This window comes from Stegostoma tigrinum, chromosome 7 (genome assembly GCF_030684315.1).
Source record: "Stegostoma tigrinum isolate sSteTig4 chromosome 7, sSteTig4.hap1, whole genome shotgun sequence".
In the NCBI taxonomy this organism is placed as follows: domain Eukaryota; kingdom Metazoa; phylum Chordata; class Chondrichthyes; order Orectolobiformes; family Stegostomatidae; genus Stegostoma; species Stegostoma tigrinum.
This window is the reverse complement of record NC_081360.1, coordinates 89,644,755-89,671,283: the sequence shown is the minus strand read 5'-3', so window position 1 is coordinate 89,671,283 and position 26,529 is coordinate 89,644,755. Positions and strand designations below refer to the sequence as shown.

The 26,529-nt window shown below is 47.5% G+C and overlaps 1 protein-coding gene across 5 annotated transcripts in view; it reads left to right on the top strand.

Moving 5' to 3' along the window:
• Nucleotides 1–26,529, top strand: part of ptpn4a (protein tyrosine phosphatase non-receptor type 4a) — a 307,008-nt gene that overhangs the window by 195,046 nt on the left and 85,433 nt on the right. For all 5 annotated transcript variants that reach the window (XM_048534273.2, XM_048534272.2, XM_048534276.2 and 2 more), the window contains 2 exons: nucleotides 17,171–17,343; nucleotides 23,298–23,366. In XM_048534273.2, the coding sequence (XP_048390230.1) occupies nucleotides 17,171–17,343; nucleotides 23,298–23,366 (242 nt within the window). The remainder of the gene's footprint in view (nucleotides 1–17,170; nucleotides 17,344–23,297; nucleotides 23,367–26,529) is intronic.

The window sequence follows — 26,529 nt, the reverse complement described above, 5'->3', positions numbered from 1 at the left end:
TCGCTCGCGCTGTCACTCTCTCTCGCTCGCGCTGTCACTCTCTCTCGCTCGCGCTGTCACTCTCTCTCGCTCGCGCTGTCACTCTCTCTCGCTCGCGCTGTCACTCTCGCTCGCGCTGTCACTCTCGCTCGCGCTGTCACTCTCGCTCGCGCTGTCACTCTCTCTCGCGCTGTCACTCTCTCTCGCGCTGTCACTCTCTCTCGCTCGCGCTGTCACTCACTCTCTCTCGCGCTGTCACTCTCTCTCTCTCTCTCGCTGTCACTCTCTCTCTCTCTCTCGCTGTCACTCTCTCTCTCTCTCGCGCTGTCACTCTCTCTCGCTCGCGCTGTCACTCTCTCTCGCTCGCGCTGTCACTCTCTCTCGCTCGCGCTGTCACTCTCGCTCGCTCGCGCTGTCACTCTCGCTCGCGCTGTCTCTCTCGCTCGCGCTGTCTCTCTCGCTCGCGCTGTCTCTCTCGCTCGCGCTGTCACTCTCGCTCGCGCTGTCACTCTCTCTCGCGCTGTCACTCTCTCTCGCGCTGTCACTCTCTCTCTCTCGCTGTCACTCTCTCTCTCTCTCGCTGTCACTCTCTCTCGCGCTGTCACTCTCGCTCGCGCTGTCACTCTCTCTCGCTCGCGCTGTCACTCTCTCTCGCTCGCGCTGTCACTGTCTCTCGCTCGCGCTGTCACTCTCTCTCGCTCGCGCTGTCACTCTCTCTCGCTCGCGCTGTCACTCTCTCTCTCTCGCGCTGTCACTCTCTCTCGCGCTGTCACTCTCTCTCGCGCTGTCACTCTCTCTCGCTCGCGCTGTCACTCTCTCTCGCTCGCGCTGTCACTCTCGCTCGCGCTGTCACTCTCGCTCGCGCTGTCACTCTCGCTCGCGCTGTCACTCTCGCTCGCGCTGTCTCTCTCGCTCGCGCTGTCACTCTCTCTCTCGCGCTGTCACTCTCTCTCTCGCGCTGTCACTCTCTCTCTCTCGCTGTCACTCTCTCTCTCTCTCGCTGTCACTCTCTCTCTCTCTCTCGCTGTCACTCTCTCTCTCTCTCGCTGTCACTCTCTCTCGCGCTGTCACTCTCTCTCGCTCGCGCTGTCACTCTCTCTCGCTCGCGCTGTCACTCTCTCTCGCTCGCGCTGTCACTCTCTCTCGCTCGCGCTGTCACTCTCTCTCGCTCGCGCTGTCACTCTCTCTCGCTCGCGCTGTCACTCTCTCTCGCTCGCGCTGTCACTCTCTCTCGCTCGCGCTGTCACTCTCTCTCGCTCGCGCTGTCACTCTCTCTCGCTCGCGCTGTCACTCTCTCTCGCTCGCGCTGTCACTCTCTCTCGCTCGCGCTGTCACTCACTCTCGCTCGCGCTGTCACTCTCTCTCGCTCGCGCTGTCACTCTCTCTCGCGCTGTCACTCTCTCTCGCGCTGTCACTCTCTCTCGCGCTGTCACTCTCTCTCGCTCGCGCTGTCACTCTCTCTCGCTCGCGCTGTCACTCTCTCTCGCTCGCGCTGTCACTCTCTCTCGCTCGCGCTGTCACACTCTCTCGCTCGCGCTGTCACACTCTCTCGCTCGCGCTGTCACACTCTCTCGCTCGCGCTGTCACTCTCTCTCGCTCGCGCTGTCACTCTCTCTCGCTCGCGCTGTCACTCTCTCTCGCTCGCGCTGTCACTCTCTCTCGCTCGCGCTGTCACTCTCGCTCGCGCTGTCACTCTCTCTCGCTCGCGCTGTCACTCTCTCTCGCTCGCGCTGTCACTCTCTCTCGCTCGCGCTGTCACTCTCTCTCGCTCGCGCTGTCACTCTCTCTCGCTCGCGCTGTCACTCTCTCTCGCTCGCGCTGTCACTCTCTCTCGCTCGCGCTGTCACTCTCTCTCGCTCGCGCTGTCACTCTCTCTCGCTCGCGCTGTCACTCTCTCTCGCTCGCGCTGTCACTCTCTCTCGCTCGCGCTGTCACTCTCTCTCGCTCGCGCTGTCACTCTCTCTCGCTCGCGCTGTCACTCTCTCTCTCGCGCTGTCACTCTCGCTCGCGCTGTCACTCTCTCTCGCTCGCGCTGTCACTCTCTCTCGCTCGCGCTGTCACTCTCTCTCGCTCGCGCTGTCACTCTCTCTCGCTCGCGCTGTCACTCTCTCTCGCTCGCGCTGTCACTCTCTCTCGCTCGCGCTGTCACTCTCTCACGCTCGCGCTGTCACTCTCTCTCGCTCGCGCTGTCACTCTCTCTCGCTCGCGCTGTCACTCTCTCTCGCTCGCGCTGTCACTCTCGCTCGCGCTGTCACTCTCTCTCGCTCGCGCTGTCACTCTCTCTCGCTCGCGCTGTCACTCTCTCTCGCTCGCGCTGTCACTCTCTCTCGCTCGCGCTGTCACTCTCTCTCGCTCGCGCTGTCACTCTCTCTCGCTCGCGCTGTCACTCTCGCTCGCTCGCGCTGTCACTCTCGCTCGCTCGCGCTGTCACTCTCGCTCGCGCTGTCACTCTCGCTCTCTCTCTCTCGCTGTCACTCTCGCTCGCTCGCGCTGTCACTCTCTCTCTCTCGCGCTGTCACTCTCGCTCGCGCTGTCACTCTCGCTCGCGCTGTCACTCTCTCTCGCTCGCGCTGTCACTCTCTCTCGCTCGCGCTGTCACTCTCTCTCGCTCGCGCTGTCACTCTCTCTCGCTCGCGCTGTCCCTCTCTCTCGCTCGCGCTGTCCCTCTCTCTCGCTCGCGCTGTCACTCTCTCTCTCTCGCGCTGTCACTCTCGCTCGCGCTGTCACTCTCGCTCGCGCTGTCACTCTCTCTCGCTCGCGCTGTCACTCTCTCTCGCTCGCGCTGTCACTCTCTCTCGCTCGCGCTGTCACTCTCTCTCGCTCGCGCTGTCACTCTCTCTCGCTCGCGCTGTCACTCTCTCTCCCTCGCGCGCCGTCACTCTCTCTCCCTCGCGCGCCGTCTCTGTCTCTCCCTCGCGCGCCGTCTCTGTCTCTCCCTCGCGCGCCGTCTCTGTCTCTCCCTCGCGCGCCGTCTCTGTCTCTCCCTCGCGCGCCGTCTCTGTCTCTCCCTCGCGCGCCGTCTCTGTCTCTCCCTCGCGCGCCGTCTCTGTCTCTCCCTCGCGCGCCGTCTCTGTCTCTCCCTCGCGCGCCGTCTCTGTCTCTCCCTCGCGCGCCGTCTCTGTCTCTCCCTCGCGCGCCGTCTCTGTCTCTCCCTCGCGCGCCGTCTCTGTCTCTCCCTCGCGCGCCGTCTCTGTCTCTCCCTCGCGCGCCGTCTCTGTCTCTCCCTCGCGCGCCGTCTCTGTCTCTCCCTCGCGCGCCGTCTCTGTCTCTCCCTCGCGCGCCGTCTCTGTCTCTCCCTCGCGCGCCGTCTCTGTCTCTCCCTCGCGCGCCGTCTCTGTCTCTCCCTCGCGCGCCGTCTCTGTCTCTCCCTCGCGCGCCGTCTCTGTCTCTCCCTCGCGCGCCGTCTCTGTCTCTCCCTCGCGCGCCGTCTCTGTCTCTCCCTCGCGCGCCGTCTCTGTCTCTCCCTCGCGCGCCGTCTCTGTCTCTCCCTCGCGCGCCGTCTCTGTCTCTCCCTCGCGCGCCGTCTCTGTCTCTCCCTCGCGCGCCGTCTCTGTCTCTCCCTCGCGCGCCGTCTCTGTCTCTCCCTCGCGCGCCGTCTCTGTCTCTCCCTCGCGCGCCGTCTCTGTCTCTCCCTCGCGCGCCGTCTCTGTCTCTCCCTCGCGCGCCGTCTCTGTCTCTCCCTCGCGCGCCGTCTCTGTCTCTCCCTCGCGCGCCGTCTCTGTCTCTCCCTCGCGCGCCGTCTCTGTCTCTCCCTCGCGCGCCGTCTCTGTCTCTCCCTCGCGCGCCGTCTCTGTCTCTCCCTCGCGCGCCGTCTCTGTCTCTCCCTCGCGCGCCGTCTCTGTCTCTCCCTCGCGCGCCGTCTCTGTCTCTCCCTCGCGCGCCGTCTCTGTCTCTCCCTCGCGCGCCGTCTCTGTCTCTCCCTCGCGCGCCGTCTCTGTCTCTCCCTCGCGCGCCGTCTCTGTCTCTCCCTCGCGCGCCGTCTCTGTCTCTCCCTCGCGCGCCGTCTCTGTCTCTCCCTCGCGCGCCGTCTCTGTCTCTCCCTCGCGCGCCGTCTCTGTCTCTCCCTCGCGCGCCGTCTCTGTCTCTCCCTCGCGCGCCGTCTCTGTCTCTCCCTCGCGCGCCGTCTCTGTCTCTCCCTCGCGCGCCGTCTCTGTCTCTCCCTCGCGCGCCGTCTCTCTCTCTCCCCCGCGCGCCGTCTCTCTCTCTCCCCCGCGCGCCGTCTCTCTCTCTCCCCCGCGCGCCGTCTCTCTCTCTCCCCCGCGCGCCGTCTCTCTCTCTCCCCCGCGCGCCGTCTCTCTCTCTCCCCCGCGCGCCGTCTCTCTCTCTCCCCCGCGCGCCGTCTCTCTCTCTCCCCCGCGCGCCGTCTCTCTCTCTCCCCCGCGCGCCGTCTCTCTCTCTCCCCCGCGCGCCGTCTCTCTCTCTCCCCCGCGCGCCGTCTCTCTCTCTCCCCCGCGCGCCGTCTCTCTCTCTCCCCCGCGCGCCGTCTCTCTCTCTCCCCCGCGCGCCGTCTCTCTCTCTCCCCCGCGCGCCGTCTCTCTCTCTCCCTCGCGCGCCGTCTCTCTGTCTCTCCCTCGCGCTCTCTCTGTCTCTCCCTCGCGCTCTCTCTGTCTCTCCCTCGCGCTCTCTCTCTCTCTCCCTCCCTCGCGCTCTCTCTGTCTCTCCCTCGCGCTCTCTCTGTCTCTCCCTCGCGCTCTCTCTGTCTCTCCCTCGCGCTCTCTCTGTCTCTCCCTCGCGCGCTGTCTCTCTCTCTCCCTCGCGCGCTGTCTCTCTCTCTCCCTCGCGCGCTGTCTCTCTCTCTCCCTCGCGCGCTGTCTCTCTCTCTCCCTCGCGCGCTGTCTCTCTCTCTCCCTCGCGCGCTGTCTCTCTCTCTCCCTCGCGCGCTGTCTCTCTCTCTCCCTCGCGCGCTGTCTCTCTCTCTCCCTCGCGCGCTGTCTCTCTCTCTCCCTCGCGCGCTGTCTCTCTCTCTCCCTCGCGCGCTGTCTCTGTCTCTCCCTCGCGCGCTGTCTCTCTCTCTCCCTCGCGCGCTGTCGCTCTCTCTCCCTCGCGCGCTGTCTCTCTCTCTCTCCCTCTCTCGCTCCCTCTCTCTCGCTCCCTCTCGCGCTGTCTCTCTCTCGCTCCCTCTCGCGCTGTCTCTCTCTCGCTCCCTCTCGCGCTGTCTCTCTCTCGCTCCCTCTCGCGCTGTCTCTGTCTCGCTCCCTCTCGCGCTGTCTCTGTCTCGCTCCCTCTCGCGCTGTCTCTGTCTCGCTCTCTCGCGCTGTCTCTGTCTCGCTCTCTCGCGCTGTCTCTTTCTCGCTCTCTCGCGCTGTCTCTTTCTCGCTCTCTCGCGCTGTCTCTGTCTCGCTCTCTCGCGCTGTCTCTGTCTCGCTCTCTCGCGCTGTCTCTGTCTCGCTCTCTCGCGCTGTCTCTGTCTCGCTCTCTCGCGCTGTCTCTGTCTCGCTCTCTCGCGCTGTCTCTGTCTCGCTCTCTCGCGCTGTCTCTGTCTCGCTCTCTCGCGCTGTCTCTGTCTCGCTCTCTCGCGCTGTCTCTGTCTCGCTCTCTCGCGCTGTCTCTGTCTCGCTCTCTCGCGCTGTCTCTGTCTCGCTCTCTCGCGCTGTCTCTGTCTCGCTCTCTCGCGCTGTCTCTGTCTCGCTCTCTCGCGCTGTCTCTGTCTCGCTCTCTCGCGCTGTCTCTGTCTCGCTCTCTCGCGCTGTCTCTGTCTCGCTCTCTCGCGCTGTCTCTGTCTCGCTCTCTCGCGCTGTCTCTGTCTCGCTCTCTCGCGCTGTCTCTGTCTCGCTCTCTCGCGCTGTCTCTGTCTCGCTCTCTCGCGCTGTCTCTGTCTCGCTCTCTCGCGCTGTCTCTGTCTCGCTCTCTCGCGCTGTCTCTGTCTCGCTCTCTCGCGCTGTCTCTGTCTCGCTCTCTCGCGCTGTCTCTGTCTCGCTCTCTCGCGCTGTCTCTGTCTCGCTCTCTCGCGCTGTCTCTGTCTCGCTCTCTCGCGCTGTCTCTGTCTCGCTCTCTCGCGCTGTCTCTGTCTCGCTCTCTCGCGCTGTCTCTGTCTCGCTCTCTCGCGCTGTCTCTGTCTCGCTCTCTCGCGCTGTCTCTGTCTCGCTCTCTCGCGCTGTCTCTGTCTCGCTCTCTCGCGCTGTCTCTGTCTCGCTCTCTCGCGCTGTCTCTGTCTCGCTCCCTCGCGCTGTCTCTGTCTCTGTCTCTCCCTCGCGCTGTCTCTGCCTCTCTCGCCCTGTCTCCCCCCACTCCCCCCATTCAAATGTATTCTCCCTCTGAGCTGTCTGCACTCTGTGCACTTAGATCCGAACCTCGGTGTCATTCATTTGCCAACAGTGTTGGTGCTGTTGTCTGCTTTACTGAGCCCGTCATTGTGGTGTCTGAGCGATAGCTCTCAAGTGCCTCCTACGTCCCCCGAGACCATGACTCACCATTGAGCATCAGGTCACAACTGAGACCAACCTAATCTCATCTGATGATCTCGCTCAGGCAGTGTTCAAGCTCATAGTCCCCGAAACCCATTCAGCCGCCTTCTGTCTTCTCCCCAACATCTACAAACATCGCTACCAGGGCAGACCCATTTTTTTCCTGCCCCAAGAAACTTATTTCTTTCTACCTCGACTTTTTTTTCCCTCCCACTCGTGTGATTTTTATGACACTGAATATGAGTTTTGAAATTTCCTGTTTGCAGATTTCAGCCGCTGTCTCTTCACCATGGGCATGAAATCCCTTTACACATTTACTCCCCTCAGGATGGTGTCAGATCCCTCCGCTTCTTCCTGGGGAAAAAAAAGGATTGAACTGGTCCACATCTTCCTCCTTTGCCTGGTCAGGCTCATCTTCATTTAAACAACTTCTTCTTTAATTCTTTTCACTTTCTTCTGATCAAAGGTGTGCATGGACTGTGTTGTACCTAACTTTCTGGAGTATGTGTGACATTCCTTGTTCCAGTCCTGCTCAGGTCCTTCCTCACAATTCATGGAATGAATGATGATTTATTGTCACTTCTACTCTACGATGACGAACACGGTAAAATACAGTGAAAGCTTAAACTGTCACCATGATCTGGCATCATTTGAATGCTTCAAGAATGAAACAACAAAGCCTAAAGAAAATACATCTTCAGTCTGCCTCCACCATGAATGCTGAGCCCTGAACCAATCAACGAACAATACCCTTGCCACAATCTTGGTACTATCTCTTCAGCATTGAGCCAACCCTGCTGACTGGCCTACCATGCCAGATCTTGTGCTGGACCGACACTTGCCATGCAGCCAGTAGCCCCAGTTCCACTGCCGCCTTACTGACAATCAGGAGACCCTAGCTCTGGGCCTATCACAACCAGGAATCCCTGGCTCCATTGATACTGTAATTTCCACAATGCCTGGAGTCACCTCTATGAGCATACCACTACATCACTGCTTCAGCCATCACCTCGCTGACACCTGGAGTCCCCACTCCAGGCCCATCACATCCAGGAGTCCCTGGCTCTACTGCCACGTCAGGCCACTACTTCACTATGAAACCCAGTCTGGTCGCTTCTCTCATTGATGCCACAACCAGCTGGAAGATAACAAAAGAAATAGGAAACAAAAAGGGTAAGGGAAGAAGTGGCCACCTGGACCGGATGGGCTCAGGAGCCAGAATGCCTACCCTGCCGGCGTTGCCAATATGGTTTTTTCTGGTACATAGATGTCATACTCTGTGCTACTTCTTTCTCTTGTTGTGAACCAGTAAATTTATCAATTTCCTTCTAACTTCCATACAGCCCTAACATTCACTTGACCCATCTCTGACAATTCTCTTGCCTTTCTCGACTTCTATTCCCATTTGTGTGGTTAGGCTGGCCACTAATATAGACTGTATAAACCCACCAACTCTCACAGGTACTTGGACTAGACATACTCACATTCTGCTTCATATAAGGAATCCATTCCATGATCACAGGTTTCCAGTTGCCTGCCACTTCCAAGTACCACCATCTCCCTGGCCAACATGTCCTGTTGCATGCCTCCTGCAGTGCTCCAGTGAGCCGCAGTGTAAGCTCAGAGGACGAGACCTCAGTTTCTGCTTGGGGACCCTACTGGCTCTAGGACTGAACGTCGAGTACAGTAACATTAGAGCCTGATTCAATCCTTCCATGGTTTTTTTCTCACCTGACACCCCATAATATTTTAACATTTAGTGTTGTGCTTTTACCCCAATCACCTATTCTGAAGTACTCCTCAGCCTGTTATCACACTAGTTGGTTTGCATTCAGTACAGCTCACTCATGCTATTCTATTCTCAGCTCTTCCTATCACTTATTTGGCTTTTCCCCTATTGTGACCTGCTATCCACAATCTCTTTGTCTGCCTACCCCTTTCATGTCTCCATCTCAGGACTCCACCCTCCCCAAAAACTCTGCAGCTTCAGCATAAATATCACTTCTTCCTAGCTGCGAACAGATCTGATGAAGAGTCACCAGACTATAGGAACTGCTTTCTGCCTAGACCTGCTAAATTTCTCCAGCCATGATTTTTTTCTCTGTCTAGTATGCAGGCTTGGGTTGATGAGTAACCAGTAACGTTCATGCTGAACAAGTGTCAATTAATGACTGTTTTGAACAAGAGAGAATGTAACTAACTCTGTGATATTCAATGGGATTAACATCCCTAATTCTCAACTAACAGCATTCTAGGGTTTGTTATTCACCAAAAGCTGAACTAGACTAACTGCAAACGCCGTGGCGACAACAATTGCTTTAGCCTGGATTAATGCGTGGCAGTTATTTTTGCTACCATACAGACATGGCTGAAAAACGGACAGGGTTGGGAACTTAACATTCCAGGATGTCAATGTTTTGGATGAGACAGAGGAGGGAGCAAAAGAGGTCGGGGTGGGGTAATGTTGCATTACTGATCAGGGATCAAATCACAGCTGTGTTGAGGGAGGGCCCCCTAGAGGGATCTTTCAGTGAGGCATAATGGGTAGAGCTCAGGAATAGAAGGGTAAAATCACAATGCACCCAGCTGCCATCGGGGAAATAGAGAAAAGAGATATGCGTACAAATTGTGGAAAGATGTGAAAGTAACAGCGTTGTTGTGGGTGATTTTAACTTCAGCTGTTTTGACTAGACCTCCATTAGTCCTATGGGTTGGATGGGGAAACATTTTGTCAGATGTGCCCAGGAGAGTTTTTTGAAACAGTATGTGGATAGTCCAACAAGGGAGGAAGCTGTACTGAATCTAGTATTGGGAAATGTGTCTGGCCAGGTGATCGAAGTTTCGGTGTGGGAGCATTTGAGGAATAGTGACCATAATTCCACAGGTTTTTCATTCCTTATGGCTAAGTACCAGAGTGGCTATCAGATGAAGTTGCTAAACTGGCAGAAGGCCAAATATAACCGAATTAGGCAAAAATTGGAGAATGTGGATTGGAACAGCTGTTTGAGAGTAAATTCAAATCTGACATGTGAGAGTCTTTTAAAGACCAGTCAGAGTGCAGGACAGGCATGTTCCTGTGAAAATCAAGGACAGGAATGGCAAGATTTGAGAACCTTGGATGATGGGAGAAATTATCAGCTTAGTTCAAAACAAAGCATACCTAAGGTCGAGGCAACTAAAATCAAGGTCCTTAAAGAATATAGAGAAAGTAGGAAAGAAGTCAAATGGGGAAGTGGGAGGGCCACAGGGGGCTTTTAAACTTGTGTCCAGCAGGGTTAAGAGGAATCTCACGGCTTTTTATACGAATATTAGGAGCAGGTGGGTAGCTAGGGAAAGAGTAGACCCACACAAGGATAAAGGAGGGAGGTTGTGTGGAACCACAGGAAATGGATGAGATCTTTAATGAGTACATTACATCTGTATTCATCAAAGAGAGGAACGTGAGTGATGTTGAGGTTAGGGAAAGGTGTGAGAATATTCTCAGGGAGGCCAACAGAACAGAGGAGGAAGTGTTGGCTGTCTTGAAACATATTAAGATGAACAATTCTCCAAAGCTGGTTGGGAACTCTCCCAGGATAGTCTAGGAGTCAAGAGAGGAAATAGCTGAGGCCTCTTTGCATCCTCTTTGGCCTCAGATGAGGTTCCAGAGGACTGAAGAATGGCCAGTTTTGTTCCTTTAAGATGGGAAGCAGAGACAATCCAGATAATTACAGGACGGTGAACCTGACATCAGTGATAGGAAAGCTGTTGGAGAAGATAATGAGACATGATTGATTAGCTTCCAAATGTGAATAGACTTGTTCATGATAAGCAGCATGGGTTTGTGCAGGGAAGGTCATGTCTGACCAATTTGATTTGAGATTTTTGATGAGGGAAGGGTAATGGGTGTTGTCTAGATGCACTTTAGTAAGGCATTTGATAAGGTAACTCATGAGAGGCGGATATAGAGAGTAGAGTCTCGTGGGATCGAGGGCGAGTGTCAAGATCGATATAAAACTGGCTTGGACATAGAAGACATAGAGTAGCAGTGGAACGGTGCTTTTAAGAATGGAGATCAGTAACTAGTGGTGTTCTGCAGGGATCTGTGCCAGGACCTTTGTTGTTTATAATATATATTAAAAAGTATAGAGGAAAATGTAGGTAGTCTGATCAGTAAGTTTGCAGATGATGCCAAAATTGGTGGAGTTGCATTCAGTGAGGAGGATTGTCTAAGAGCACAGCAGGATGCAGATAGATTGCAAATTTAGGCAGAGAAGTGGCAGATGGAGTTTAATCTGGACAAATGCAAAGTGATGCATTTTGGAAGATCAAATTCAAGTACAAATTATACAATAAATGGAGAACCTCTAGGAGCAATGACATAGAGGGAACTCTGCATTCAGGTGCACAAAAGTTGGCAAATTGTGTTACAGCTATACAAAAGTTTAGTTAGGCCACATTTGGGATATTGCATGCACTTCTGGTCGCCGTGCAACCAGAAGGGTGTGAGTGCTTTGGACATGCTACAGAGAAGGTTTACCAGATTGTTGCTTGGTCTGAAGAGTTTTAGTTATGAAGACAGGTTGGATAAACTCTGTCTTTCACTGAAAAGATGAAGGCTGAGGGGACACTTAAGGGTCATTAAAGCAGAGTAATTTTATTGTCACATGTACCGGAATATAGTGAAAAGCTTTGTTTACGAGTGGCACAGGCAGATTACAGCAAGTGAAGGACGTATAGATTAAATAGTCTTAGAGGCATACAGGTTACATTGCGTGTTACATTATTTGAGCCTAGAATCCATTCAGCAGTCTGATAACAGCTGGAAAGAAGCTGTTCCTGAACTAACTTGCATGTGTTCAGGTTTCTGTATCTTCTGCCTGACGAAAGAGGTTATAGGAGATCATTACCAGGGTGCAATTGGTCTTTGACTGCATTTCCGCATAAATAGAATCCGTAGATGGAAGGTTGCCTTCCGTGATGGCGTGGGCTATGCACACCACCTTCTGTAGTTTCTTGCGGTCCTGGGCAGAGCAGTTGCCATGCCAGGCCATACAGTATGCTTTCAATAGTGCACCTGTAGAAGTTGCTGAGGGACCTTATGGACATGTCAAATTTCCTGAGTTGCCTGAGGAGGAAGATGTGTTATGCCGCCTTGACTATCACACTTATGTGGGAAGCCATAGGTAGGAATAAGATAGGCTGGATAGTCAGAGGCTTTATCCCAGGGTGGAAGAGGGCACAAGAGAACACAGGTTCAAGGTGAGAGGGGGAAAGTGCAGGGAAAAGTTTTCATATAGAGAGGTGTTGGTTGCCTGGAATGCACCACCAGTGGAGGTAGTGGAAGCAGGCAGGTGAGCAACGTTTAAGATGTTCCTTGAGTGCGCATGAACTGGAGGCAAACAGAGGAATAGAACCACACATGAACAATAATTAGCGGGCCTAAGTAAAGATTAGGAACGATCTCCTTTGTCATAGAGACAATGCGAAGCAGTGTTACCAGCCTGATCCCTCGGATGATGGTACCTTGAGAAGAGTGTGAAGGAAATGAGCAATTTAATCTGTTGTAATGTGATAAAATAAGAGGTGATTGCATTTAAACTTCAGTGTTATGCACTGATACTTATCAAATGTCTTTTTGGACATAATATGCCACATTATAGGAAGGATGTGGAAGCATTGGAAAGGGTGCAGAGGAGATTTACCAGGATGTTGCCTGATATGGAGGGAAGGTCTCATGAGGAAAGGCTGAGGGACTTGAGGCTGTTTTAGTTCGAAAGAAGAAGGTTAAGGGGTGACTTAATAGAGACATACGAGATGATCAGAGGATTAGATAGGGTGGACAGTGAGAGCCTTTTTCCTCGGGTGGTGACAGCTATCACAAGTGGACGTAGCATTAAATTGACGGGTGATCGATACAGGACAGATGTCAGAGGTAGGCTCTTTACTCAGGGAGTAATAAGGGCGTGGAATGCCCTGCCTGCAACAGTAGTAGACTCACCAACTTTAAGAGTATTTAAATGATCATTGGAAAAATATATGGATGATCAGGGAATAGTGTAGGTTAGATGGGCTTCAGTTTGGTTTCACAGGTTGGTGCAACATCAAGGGCCGAAGGGCCTGTACTGCACTGTAATAGAACTAAGAACAATATAGTACAGAACAGGCCCTTCGGCCCTCGATGATGCGCTGACCTGTGAACTAATCTAAGCCCCTCCCCAAATACTATCCCATCATCCATATGCTTATCCTAGGACAGTCCAAGTGCCCCTAATTTGGCTATAGAACATAGAATGTTCTAATGTTCTATGAACCAGTGCAGATATGGTGGGTTACAGGGCCTGTTCCTGCACTGTATTGTTTTGTATTGTATTGAATTGTGTAATGGATCAGAATCTGGAAACTCTGTGCACATAACTCCTCCTGAATCCTCAAATCCTATTCACCATCTACAAGTCGGAATGAATATAGTTCCAACGATGCTTAAGAAGCTCAACACCAGGAAATATTAGATAACAAAGTGTGAAGCTGGATGAACACAGCAGGCCAAGCAGCATCTCAGGAGCACAAAAGCTGATGTTTCGGGCTGAGACCCTTCATCAGAGAGCTTCTGATGACACCTCTGATTAAGGGCCTAGGCCCGAAACGTCAGCTTTTGTGCTCTTGAGATGCTGCTTGGCCTGCTGTGTTCATCCAGCTTCACACTTTGTTATCTTGAATTCTCTAGCATCTGCCGTACCCATTATCACCAGGAAATATTATCCCACTGAGTGAGCCCTCTATACACCACCAAACATTTTGCTTCTCCCATCACCACTACTGTGGCTTCAGTTTGCGCATTTAAGGTTCACTCACCAAACCTCTATTGGCAGTACCATCCAAACCTACAACTTCTACCACCTATCTGGGGGGCAGAGGGGTCAAGAGCAGATGCATGGGAGGACCACCATCACCACCCGCAAGATCCCTCCAGACCCCACACCTTCAAGTGGTGCACCCAGACCAGGTGAGCAGCAGCAGTTCAAGAAGGCAGCTCACCACCAATTAAGCTAAAGATTTAATTTAAGAGCAGTTCAAGATGAGCCACAAATGCTGGCCGAGTCAACAAACAGCCACATCCCATAAAGGAATAAATAAAAAAGTTCAGAACTTGGATTTATTTCTTAATTTTTGACAACTGGAGTTAGTCTTTGGTATTATTTTTGTAACATTTAGGATATGTCACCTATAAAATTTGTTTGACACAAGTATTGAATTGCTATTAGTGTTTTATAGTGTATGTTTTGAAGGTACTTTGATGTTTTACTGGCCAGCTGTTTTGAGTTGAAGACTAAAGGGAAATGAAGACCCTAACTTTTTTCTTACAATTGATCATCAAATGTGTCTTTAAAGAAAAAATACTTTCTCCTAACTGCATTCCAGTGCACTGAATCATTAAATCAGTGCTGCTGACATTGTGTATCCACACTGCATTGGAACAGGACGCTGATGCCTCTATCATTGTGAGCCCATTGTTGCAGCCTTTCTCAACACCATACTTTCTGCTCTCCTCGCTGCAGCCCTCTGTAGCCTGCTTGTCACTTTTCTCAATGCCCTGTTCGCCATCTGGCTTGTCACATCACAGTGAGGCAGCAGATGAGACAGTGTGGGCTGTTATTTAGAGCCCCTGTGATCAACAGTTTTATAATTAGTTTCAGGATCATCATTAAATTTATTGCTACACAATATAATCTTAACACTTTTAAGTATGAAGCTGTTATATGAGTCCTACAAAATGATGTCACATGAATTGTGATTGCTCCAATTGAGTGGCTCCCTGCAGTTCCGTGACTGTAAACCCAGGCCTCCTTTGCAAGCAACTGTAGTCTCATTTATGAAAATGTTGCACAGAATGTTCCCTATGGGTTTTGTACTGCATTGTTGATTGTGGGTTACAACTCTGAAGTTGGAGATTTTCCACATATGCTGTTGAAGAAATAGATTAGTTCCTCTGGTGTCATTGAGATGCAAGTCTATGAAAAGGTTGTAGGCACAAGGAAGAATGCAAGACTAGAAAGAAATTGCTTGACAAATGAGGTAAGATTTTGTCAAAACCCACTTTATTTAGTCACTTTAGAATTGAAATAGCAGACTGGGCTGCAAGTGAATTATGGTTTTGAAAAAGAATAAACTTCTAGCCACATTAAGTCACTAGACAGCATGAGCCTTAATTATTCAGTATAGAAGCTGAATTCTAGAAATAACTTGCTGATCGAAATTTGTACAAGTTGCAATGTCATGTTCAGGGTGGTGCATTCGGAAGTCTACAAATAGACATTGCCATTTTACAAGACAGAACAGCTAGTTTGTTTTTGCATGACATTTTTGCCTACTAATGAGGATTTGCTCTCTATCCTCTGAGACTGAAATGCTGAGTGTAATTCATCTTTAATGTAGTTGAAATTTATTTTGACTAGTAACTTGGCAAAACTTATTTTATAACTAGAACCTGTATAGCAGATATTTGTGAAATCATTTCTAAATGAAAATTAATATTGCAGAATTAACATCATTTAGCACATTTTAATGACCAGAACATTTTAATGAAACATTAGTTTTTCTCTGTTTGCTTGACACAAATGAAAATTTGCAGCTTCTTTCTATGTTAATAGAAAATCATTAGAACAATCAAACTTTGATCTTTTATTTTAAGAATGTTATACCTGATTATGATCAATAATTCACTTAAGTATGCTGGTGTTTATTAATGCTTTGATATTGAAGCCTGTGTTCTACATTTTGTATTCTTCTAAATTGGCTGAAATTATAGTGGATCTGTGAAGATGAGATCTATGCTATTGACATGCTTATTTGGATATTTAATTTGGTAAAATTACAGCTTTAAGTCCTTGAGGAGAAATTCCATATAAATCTTTATTTTAAAAAGCCTGTTATTAAAGCATGATAAATGTTGGTCAGACATGATGTTTGCAGAGTGTGATCTGCAAATGTTACTTTATATCGTAGGGGACGTTCCTAGACAACTTATAGAATCATTAGTTTTTAAAGCTATTTAACTTATAAATATGCATCTGTAAATATTTTGAAGGGCCAGGTTTCAAGTGAGGGTTATTAAAAGACTCAGTTTATGTATTGTAACTTTTATGGAACAGATCTTTAGAAGTTATCAAATACTGTAAGGAGATAAGGACAGAAAGCCGGTTGACATCCACCCATTATAAAGGGAATGAATCAACAGGAATTTATTTTTTATAGACCACCCTGCTGTGAGAGGCATCATAGATCGATTCCCCTACTTTGTGGTTGCCTGTATGGTCTCATGGCCTTATAATCAAGGGCTACGGGGAGAGTGCAGGGAAGTGGAGTTGAAATGCCCATCAGCCATGATTTAACTGGCGGAGTGGACTTGAATGGCCTCACTTCTATTCCTATGTCTTATGGTATGGGCAATTCATTGAAGTGAATAAAAAGGCTGCAAAGATGATCTCTGGAAAAAAATACAAATTCCACTACAGAAACAAAATAGCATAATATCTTATGGATATTGGAACCTGAAAAACAACTGCATAGAAAATATACTGATATCCCTAGAATCTGAAAAGGAAACAAGTTAACATTGCCTGTTGATTGTTGCTTTTAATTAGTTATAACTAGACGCATGGAAGCTAAAAGCTTTGTATATCAAAGGGAACAATAAGATCAGCATTCAACATATATCTTGTACTGGTCGTTATCTTGTCTCTAGTTGCTTTGCCGTAATGTACATCAAGCAAATAACCTTGATGCATTTGAAGGGATGCTTGCAGTATGCATGAAAGAAAGGGAAATAGTGGGAAAGCATTAGGATGGGATGTGGTGATTAGAGTGGGAGGTGGTTTGTGTGAAATGTGAACACTGCTGTGTATCAGTTAAACTAAGCAACTTATTCCCGTGTTGCTGACGCTAATTCTGTTGCTGCTTTTTACATTTGATTTGTACAGATTGATGTAACACTAAATGAAACACAAGAATTGCTATGACAGCTCTTAACAGTGACCACTTTAACCTGACAAATATGCTTCAGGTTAGGGTTACTGCACAAGAGCAGTGCATTGGAATCTGGTGGGGATAACACCTACTAAGCTCAAAAAAAGTTAATATTGTTGATGAGATGAGAGATAATGGGAACTGCAGATGCTGGAGAATCCAAGATAATAAAATATGAGGCTGGATGAACACAGCAGACCAAGCAGCATCTCAGGAGCACAAAAGCTGACGTTTCGGGCCTAGACCCTTCATCAGAGAGGGGGATGGGGTGAGGGTTCTGGAATAAATAGGGAGAGAGGGGGAGGCGGACCGAAGATGGAGAGAAAAGAAGATAGGTGGAGAGAATATAGGTGGGGAGGTAGGGAGGGGATAGGTCAGTCCACGGAAGACGGACAGGTCAAGGAGGTGGGATAAGGTTAGTAGGTAGGAGATAGGGGTGCGGCTTGGGGTGGGAGGAAGGGATGGGTGACGTTGATGTAAGCCTTGTCCAGCAAATAGCCAGGAGATTGGGAATTTCTAATGTACAGGTGTTCTGCATTTTGCATATTGATTCTTGACTCTAACAAATTTGTGAATAAGTTTGCTAAACCTTTCAATATGTTTGTGCTTAAGATCCTAGAATGCATGTTTTTGTATGAAAAGTCAATTAATCATGTTGCTCCAGTGGAATTTTCTATTGCACTAGACTGCCAGTTTTTTGCCATTGCTAACCAAACTGAAAAGAGGTTCTAAAGATATATTTGTATTTAGTACACTAACTTTCTCAACTTCGTCCCTGTCAGCATGACTCAAGAGAAACATTACTAGGTTTTAATATGGGAAACTACCGCGCTTCTAAGAACTTGTGGAAGGCTTGTGTGGAGCATCATACATTCTTCCGACTAGAAAGACCACTACCTCCACAGAAGAACTTTTTTGCACATTACTTTACGTTGGGTTCAAAGTTTCGATACTGGTAGGTGCTAAAGATTTATCACTTTTTAGTTCAGCAGTTCAAGTTCCCCAGTAAAACACTCAGATTTCAGCTTTTCGTAGAATCACAGAAACTTAGAGCATGGAAAGCAGTTATTCAGTCTGCCATACTTTGAAAAAGCAGTCTTGCTTCATCAACCGTCCTTGTATTTTCCTTCAAGAATTCTTCAACTTCAAGTACTTCCTGATTCTTAAAATTATTTATGGAAATACATTCTATTAATATCAGGGAAACGTTCCAGGTTGTCCCCTCTAGATATTTTCTAGTGATTTTCAAACCATGGCTGCTGATCATTGAGTTGCAATAATTTTCCCTATTTAACTAAACCTCATCACTTCAAATTTTTGTTTAACCTGTGTAACCTCTCTCTTCTAAGAAGAAAAGCCCAACTTTTCCAACTTCTCCTTATAACTGAAATTTTTCAGTATCCGTAACATTCCAGTGACCTCTTATGTACTTTTTCTTTTGGTCTTTATACATTTCTTGAAGTGTGGTGCCTAGAATTATTATCTGAGCTCCAGCTGAGGACCTTATGGATTTATAAAGCCTACCAACTAGCCCATTGCTTTTAACTGCTATTACAACTTACCCTGCCACCATTAAGGATATCTGCATTTGAACAGCAAGTTCCCCACTCATCTGCACCTTTCAAAATGTTTGTCATTCACAGTACAATTTCTTCTCATATTACTGGATGACTTCACATTTTAATGCATTGAGCTTTATCTAATCAGGCTTCCGTCTACTTCACCAGTTATCCTGAATCCTATAAATATCTTCAACATGATGAACAGCTTTGCCAAGTTTCTACGAACTTTATAATGCTGCTGCCTGCACTCAAGTCTAGGCAGTTAATAAAATTGCAAAGTCTAACTGCCAAAATTGACCTTTGGAGAACTGCCTCCAGATTAAAAGCCATCAATCACCACCTTTTGCTTTCTCTCCATTCTGCAATTTTCCCTCAAGATTGGGGGTATCCATCCACTTTATAAGCTTTCTTTGCAATATTTTCTCAAATAGTTCTGCAAGTTATCATTTCCAAGATGCTGCAATACTTTGATCAACCTTCTATGCTACCTTATTAAATTATTCATTCAAGGCTGATACCCTTCACCCATAAGTTCATGCTGTTATTGACTAACCCATGATGTTGCAAGTAGAAGCTTGTTTTGCCCCTGATGATTTACAATAATTTTGCTACCGCAGATCTTAGCCTATAATTTCCAGGTTTACCAGACTTCTTCATCTTGAATAGTCGTATAACATAATCAGCCTTCTGGTCCTCTAATATTCCCTGTACCTTGGGAGGTTCCAGATTTTTGACTGATGCCCCTTCTGTTTCTGAATCTGCTTTCTGGACCCTTCAGCAATATTTTAGTTGTCTTTTTAATATAGACCCAAGTTGCCAAAATAACAATATGTTTAAAATTCGTACATGGACTGTTGCTGAGAAACTTTTGCTGAGTAAAATAGTACAGAAGTTAACATTTAGAAAACAAAGTTGTCTAGATGTATTCAAAATCAACAATCTATTAATTCTGTGCACTGCTCCATATACGAAGAAACTAACCTTTATGTAATATTGGGTTTGAAACAACTCCACAAAGGACCCTATCCATAACCAAGTAATCCTTAATTTACACGTGCATCGCACGTGATACTGACCCAGCTAGCTCAGCACCAGCTCCTAGAGCAGGCAGAACCCATGATATTCCTGTTTATTTTTGTCAGGCAGGGCTCTCTGATTGGACCAGGTTAGCAGCACCAATCAGGGAACTCATTCTGTGAGGTCCACCTGGCTGACCTCATTCTAACCACTATTTGCCTCCCCCTCGAAGACCAGGGACATAGGGCTGTTCCTTTTCCTGTAGCTTCTCCTGAAGTATTTTCACACCAGGTCTGGTTCCTTTGGCTCTGCCTCAGGTACTGGGAGTGTGTAAGTGGACTGAGGCCCACCTCCTGTTCGGACCGTCTCAGCCAAGGTCCATCTTCAGGTGCTGTGTCCATCTCGCCCCCAAAGATTTCTTAGGTGCTAGGTGGAGGGGAAGAACCCACAGATTCTGACAGCTTTGCTGGAAGTTCTGAGGGGCCAGCTATGCTTTGCTCCTGCTCCGTTTAAAAGTTTTTGACTTTCATGTGATCCACCTGTATGTTCAGGACTGCCTCTCTTACCTGAACTTTTGAACATCATGGGACTTTACTTCCTGTCAACTATGCCTTTTGCCTGTGCAGAACCATTCCCATGGTTTTAATGCCAAACTTCATCCACAAGGTAAACTTCTTTTCTTGCTTCAAGAAGTCTTGCATCCAGTTGTGGTATTCCTGATGCTGTTTCACCACCAACACCCACCTGTGGACAGATGCGCATGCAGGCAGGCACAGGCGCATGGGCACACTTCAACCTGCTGCAGAGTCTTTCTCCCCATTAGCAACTCCACTAGAGCTATCCCTGTAGTTGTATGAGGGGTGGTCCCATAAATCAAAACAGGAACTGAGACAGTTTTGTATCTAGTGAAGCTATAGGCAGTTTCTTTAAGACTGCCGTAAAAGTAAAATGTTCTGTCATCTGCTGAAAAATGGTACAGGCCAATAAGACCCCAAAAGGCTGATTCTTTTCTTGGTACATACCCTTATGGCTTCATGAAGGGCAGCCCCTGCTGCTCTACCCCGTCACTGCCAGTTTGACATAGAAATCCTTAATACAATGGATTGGGTATTTATCCAGTTGTGAAAAGACATTTACTGCTTGTTTAAAATCACAATGGAGAACCAACCTGTCGGGCTTCCAAAATGGTGCAACTGGACTGGATGGTTGATTACTTCGCTTTCCAACATTCTGATTTCTCCCTGTACTTCTGTCCATAAGGCAGATGGCACTGGGTGGGCCCTGCTGAATTGTGGAATTGTTTCTTGGTCAATCTGCAAAGTGGCCTTGGCTGCTTTGATAGTCACCAGACTTCCCTGGAAAAACTTCTCGGTATATAATTAAGATTTCACTCAGGCAGCCGTTTTCTAATTTAAAAAAATGTTGAGCCAGTCAAGTTGAATCTTTGTCAACCAATTTTGCCCCATCAAACTTGGACCAGAACCTTTTACTAACATCAGTGGTAATTCCACCAACAACTAGTCATAGGAGACAGGAACCAACATTGTGCCCTTAATAGGGTGTTCTTGAACAAACTGAAGAGATGGAGTCCAAATCAAATTTTGGTAAAGCCTGGTTCCGTAATCACTGATACAGGCATGCCATAGTCTACCTCTCTTAAACTGGGTGGTCATTTAACTGGAAGTTTATTTTGATTGAAAAAAAATGCCAGAAATCACAGTGGATCAGGCTAGCATCCATGGAGACAGAGCAGGCTAAAGTTTTGAGTCTTGATGACTTTTCTACTGCTAAGCAATTTAACTGTTCCAAGCCAGTTGTAGGTGGATTTTCCAGAGTGTGCACTCTTCTGGCTATTCTGTTAATCAACCCAGAACCAGTGGGACGACTCTTGCTGTCTCAGTTGTGATAAAGCCTGTCGTAGTGTCTGTTTAAAGTCCAGTTGGGCATCAGCTAGTAGGTGCTTTTGCATGGCCACATCATTAATCCTACATACCAAATTGTGTCTCAGCATCTCACATAGGGTTAAACCAAAATCACGTGCCCCTGCCAGCCACCTTCACTCATCAAAAATCCCATTATAGGAACATAAGAACTTGGAGCAGGAGTAGGCCATCTGGCCCCGCAAGCCTACCCCACCATTTAATAAGATCATGGCTGACCTTTGAGACTCAGCTCCATTTACCCGCCCACTCACCATAACCCTTAATTCCTTTACTGTTGAAACATTATCTAGCCTTCCCTTAAAAACATTCAGTGAGGTAGCTTCAGCCGCTTCACTGGGTAGGGAATTCCACAGGTTCACAAACCTTTGGGTGAAGAAGCTCCTCCTGACCTCAGTCCTACATTTGCTTCCCTTTATTTTGTGGCAATGCCCTCTAGTCTAGTTTCACCTGCTAGCAGAAACAACCTCCACTTTATCTATTCCCTTCAAGATCTTATATGTTTCTATAAGATCTCCCCTCATTCTTCTGAATTCCAGTTTACTCAATCTCTCCTCATAATCCAACACATGCAGCTCTGGAATCAACCAAGTGAATGTCCTCTGCACCCCTCCAGTGCTAGTAAATCTCTTAAGTAAGGAGACCAAAACTGCACACAGTCCTCCTCCCAGGTGTGACCTCACCAGGACCCTATACAGCTGCAGCATTGCCTCCCTGTCTTTAAACTCCATCCCTCGAGCAATGGCAGACAAAATTCCATTTGACTTTTTAGCCACCAGCTGCATCTGCAATCCCACCTTCAGTGAATCACACACAAGGATACCCAAGTCCCTTTACACAGCGGCATGCTGCAATTTTTTACCATTTAAAACATATTCCTACCAGAGTGGATGACCTCATACTTATCAACATTGTACTCCATCTGCCAGACCTTTGCCCACTCACTTAGATTATTATATCCTTCTGCAGATTTTCCGTGTCTTCTGTACACTTTGTTCTACCACTCACCTAAGTGTCATCTGCAAATTTTGACACACCACACTTAAAGTCCCCCAACTCCAAATCATCTATGTAAATTGTAATCAGTTGAGGTCCCAACACTGATCCCTGAGGCACACCACTTGCTACTGACCGCCAACCAGAAAAACACCCATTTACCCCAACTCTTTGCTTTCTAATGGTCAACCAATCCTCTATCCATGCCAATACATTACCTGTAATACCATGCAACTTTATCTTATGTAGCAGCCTTTGGTGTGGCACCTTGTCAAATGCTTTCTGAAAATCCAGATACACCACATCCATAGGTTCCCCATTGTCCACCATGCAAGTAAAGAAGAATTCCACCAAATTAGCTAAACCTGACCTATCCTTCATGAGCCCACGCTGGGTGTTATGGATTCCCCTAGTTCTTGAACTGCCGAGTAAAACTGAAAGCATCTCAGAATTAGAGGAGTCTTGAGAACATAGTATTCCTTAGCTAAATCTGTCAACTCTTGAAAGGTTTTAGGATCTGGTGCCTCAGGGAAAGTGGCTTCTAATAACCTAAAAAACTGCTGGTCTACTAGTTGTCAACAGAATGACTCATTGCTTTTTGTCTGCCCCAACATCATTTGCATGGAAAACATAACCTATTTGATCCACTTCATGGGCCCAGTCTTCAACAGCAGGATCAAATGAATGAATCTTCCCAAATAGTGGCTTGATGCCAGAAATACTTACCCCAACTCAAAGACGACTGTTGCAAGCGAATCTTTGCAGAGACACGTTTTTCTTTGACCACTACTGAAATAACTCCATGAAGACCAGTACCCATCATCAAATCATTCTTTTACAGTCACATCAAACTCTACGTTGACCCAGCCAGCTCAGAACTGGCTCCTAGAGAGAACAGAACCCTCGCTGTTCCTGTTTATATCTGTCAGCCAGGACTCCCTGATAGGGGCTGTCAACCTGGTCCAGTCAGGGAACTCATTCTGTTTGGTCCACCTGGCTGAGCTCGTTCTAATCACGACAAGATTCAAAGTATTTCAACTTACACATACTTATGAGTCTGTAACAGAGTTCTTTTTTTCCATCAACTTTTGTAACGTAATCTTACTGCACAATAAAACTCAAATGTTGGATCAAGATAGCCATAGCATTGTGGAAGAGGCACAAGCTTTGAGGCCAACATTATCGTCAAGGTATCACGATTTAGCAGTAAATACATTCCTTAATTTTTGCATACTTTGTCACGATATGCAGACTGTTTAAACTTTGTATTATCCTCCATTATCTTCTAGGTTACAAACAAACTTGGAAAATTATGACCTTCTAAACAGTTAAGATTTTCAAGTGTAGTAAAGCATTTAGTTTATTTAAAATTTTGAACTTTTTTCTTCTTGCAGTGGGAGGACAGAGGTCCAGTCTGTGCAATATGGTAAAGAGAAAGCAAACAAAGACAGGGTATTTGCCAGGTATGATGTAATGTCTACACCATGAAGGAGGTTTTTGAGAATAACAGTTTATCAAATTTTGGCACCATTGTAAGATATCATACAATATGCAATTATGGCACCATTATAGAAATTTGAAATATTGATATCTTTTGTATGAATTTATTTATTCAATATGCTGTGATGATAATTTGCATACTGCTTTCAGTGTAGATTTTTCAATAGTAGGAAACTACATTCCACACCATTTTTCCTGCTACTGCAGAGGCCTCTGAGGTCCAAGCATGGCAGAGATTGCCAGAACTAGAGGCCACTATTTCCACATGCTGATCAGCTTATGTGAAACCCTCCAGGCAGCCGGAAGTTTAGTGGGAATGTCATTTGGATGAAATAGTCCATAGACACTCTTTGTTTAGCTTCACTGAACGCAAAAGATTGCTGGTTATAAAATTTACTTCATTCTCAGTCCAGTTAAACCAAACCAAGTGTGGAAGAATGCTACTGAAAATGATAAGGAAGCTGAGTTGGTGATTATGGGAACTGCAGATGCTGGAGAATCCAAGATAATAAAGTGTGAAGCTGGATGAACACAGCAGGCCAAGCAGCATCTCAGGAGCACAAAAGCTGACATTTCAGGCCTAGAAGGGTCTAGGCCTGAAACGTCAGCTTTTGTGCTCCTGAGATGCTGCTTGGCCTGCTGTGTTCATCCAGCTTCACACTTTATTATCTAGGAAGCTGAGTTGATCAAGTTTGAGTTCAACTTTAAGAAGGAAAGTGACGTTCCATTGGATTTTGAATGGTCTGTCATATTGGCAGTTTTACAGTTTTAGGGTAGTTCTTGAGAATCCAAGGACTTTTGAAAACTTACAATCAATATATCCACTATCGCTGTAACTACCTCTAAGGTTTTGGAGTAGATTTATAGCTTGGGTTGTCGGCATTGTGGTTGGTTGGCTTGCTGAGCTGGTTCATTGTTGCTCTGCAGACGTTTCGTTACCCTGCTGGCTAACGTCATCAGTGCAGCCTATGGTGAAGCACCGTTGTGTTTTCCTGCCTTGTTTTTAAACTCTGGAGTCCGTTGAGCTGGATTATCTCACTTCCAGTTTTCCTTTGCAATGGAGTGTATACGGAATCAAGTTCTGTGTGTTTCTTGATGGCTTTCTTCGTGGAGTACCAGGCTTCTAGGAAGTCCAATGCCTGTCTCTGCTTTGCGTGTTCCAGGATCTTGGTGTTGTCCCAATCAAATTGGTGGTTCTCCTTGTCCATGTGGATTGAGATGAGTGAGTGTTGATCATATCTTTTTGTGGTCAGTTGGTGTTCGTGTACCCTTGTTGTTAATTTCCTTCCTGTTTGCCCAGTGTAGTGTTTGCCACAGTCTCTGCGGGTAATCTTATATATGACATTGGTCCTGTCCGTAGTGGGCTTCGGTTCAGGTGAGCAGTTTTCGTAGGGTTGATGTTGGTTTGTGTGCTACTCTGATGCCCAGCAGTTGTAGGAGTGGCGCATCAACCCTACAACTGCTCACCTGAACAAAAGACCCACTACCCACTGTGGACAGGACCAATGTCATATATAAGATTTCCTGAAGAGACTGTGATAAACACTTATTCAGACAAACGGAAAGGAAATTGACAACAAGGGTACACGAACACCAATTGGCTATAAAAAGACATGACCAATACTCACTCATCTCTATTCACATGGATAAGGAGAACCACCAATTCGACTTGGACACCACCAAGATCTCGGGGGAAGCAAAGCAGAGATAGGTACGGGAGTTTCTAGAAGCCTGGCATTCCACGAAAAAAGCCATCAATAAACACAGAACTCAACACCATATACACCCCACTGCGAAGGAAAAATGGAAATGAGATGATCCAGTCCAACAGGCTCCAGAGTTTAAAAACCAGGTGGGTGTAAACAACAGTGCTTCATCTGAGGCTGCACTGATGATGTTACCCAGCAGGGTAATGAAACACCTGTGGAACAATAATGAACTGGCTCAGTGAGCCAACCAACCTCAACATTGTAACTACATATTTTAGGATGCAAGCCATCAGAGCCAGGGGACGTATCTGCCTTTATCCCCTTTAGTTTGTCTCATACTACCCTTCTAGTGATAGTGCTTAATTCCTTCCTCTATACTTTAATGTTAATGGGATGTTCAAAGTGCCTGCTGCCATTAAGACTGATGCAAAATATCTGTTTATCTGCTCTGCCATTTCCTTGTTACCAAAACAGTCTCTCCAGTTTCATTGTCTAAGTTCACTTTGACCTTTCTTGCCCTTTCTACAGATAGTTAAAGAATCTGTTATTGACATTTTCTGTATTCCTCTCTAGTTTATTTTCTCTGTCATTATTACCTTTTCAGTCCTCCTTCCCCTTAATCTGAAATTATCCCAGTAAGGAGGACTTGCTGACTTGTGCCTCCTTGCGTGCCTTTTTCAACTTAATACTCTCTTTAAGTTCCTCGATTGGCCATGGCTGACTTATCTGTCTTTAGAGTATTTCCTCCTTGCTGAATTGCCTCCTTTAAAGGACTGCCACTGCTTGTTTAATGTCCTTCCAGGTAATCTATCTGCTAAATCCACATTTGCTAACACTAATCTTCATTTCACTGTGATGTCCTTTATTTAAATTAAACTCTGTTGTTTCCTACCCAAATTTCTCCAACTCAAACTGAATATTAAATATGATCATTACTTCCTGGAGGATCTTTTACTCTGAGGTCATTTATTAAATCTGCTTTATTAACCGTTACCAGATCCAGGATAGCCTGTAAGCCTGTTCTCTTGTTGGCTTCATGACACTTTGCTCCAGGAAACTATACCTAATGCATCGTAACAGTCAGATATCTCACGACACTAGGTTATAGTTCAACAGAGATAACAAGGTGTTGAGCTGGACGAACACAGCAGACCAAGCAGCATCATAGGAGCAGGAAAGCTGACGTTTTGGGCGTAGACTGAAGAAGGGCCTAGGCCCGAAACACCAGCTTTCCAACTCCTATGATGCTGCTTGGCCTACTGTGTTCGTCCAGCTCGACACCTTGTTATCTCATTCTCCAGCATCTGGAGTTCCTACTATCTCTGATACAGTTCAACAGATTTATTTGAAAACACACGCTGTCGACTATATAACCTGGTGTTGTGATTTCCGCCACAGTCTAACACGGGCATCTCCG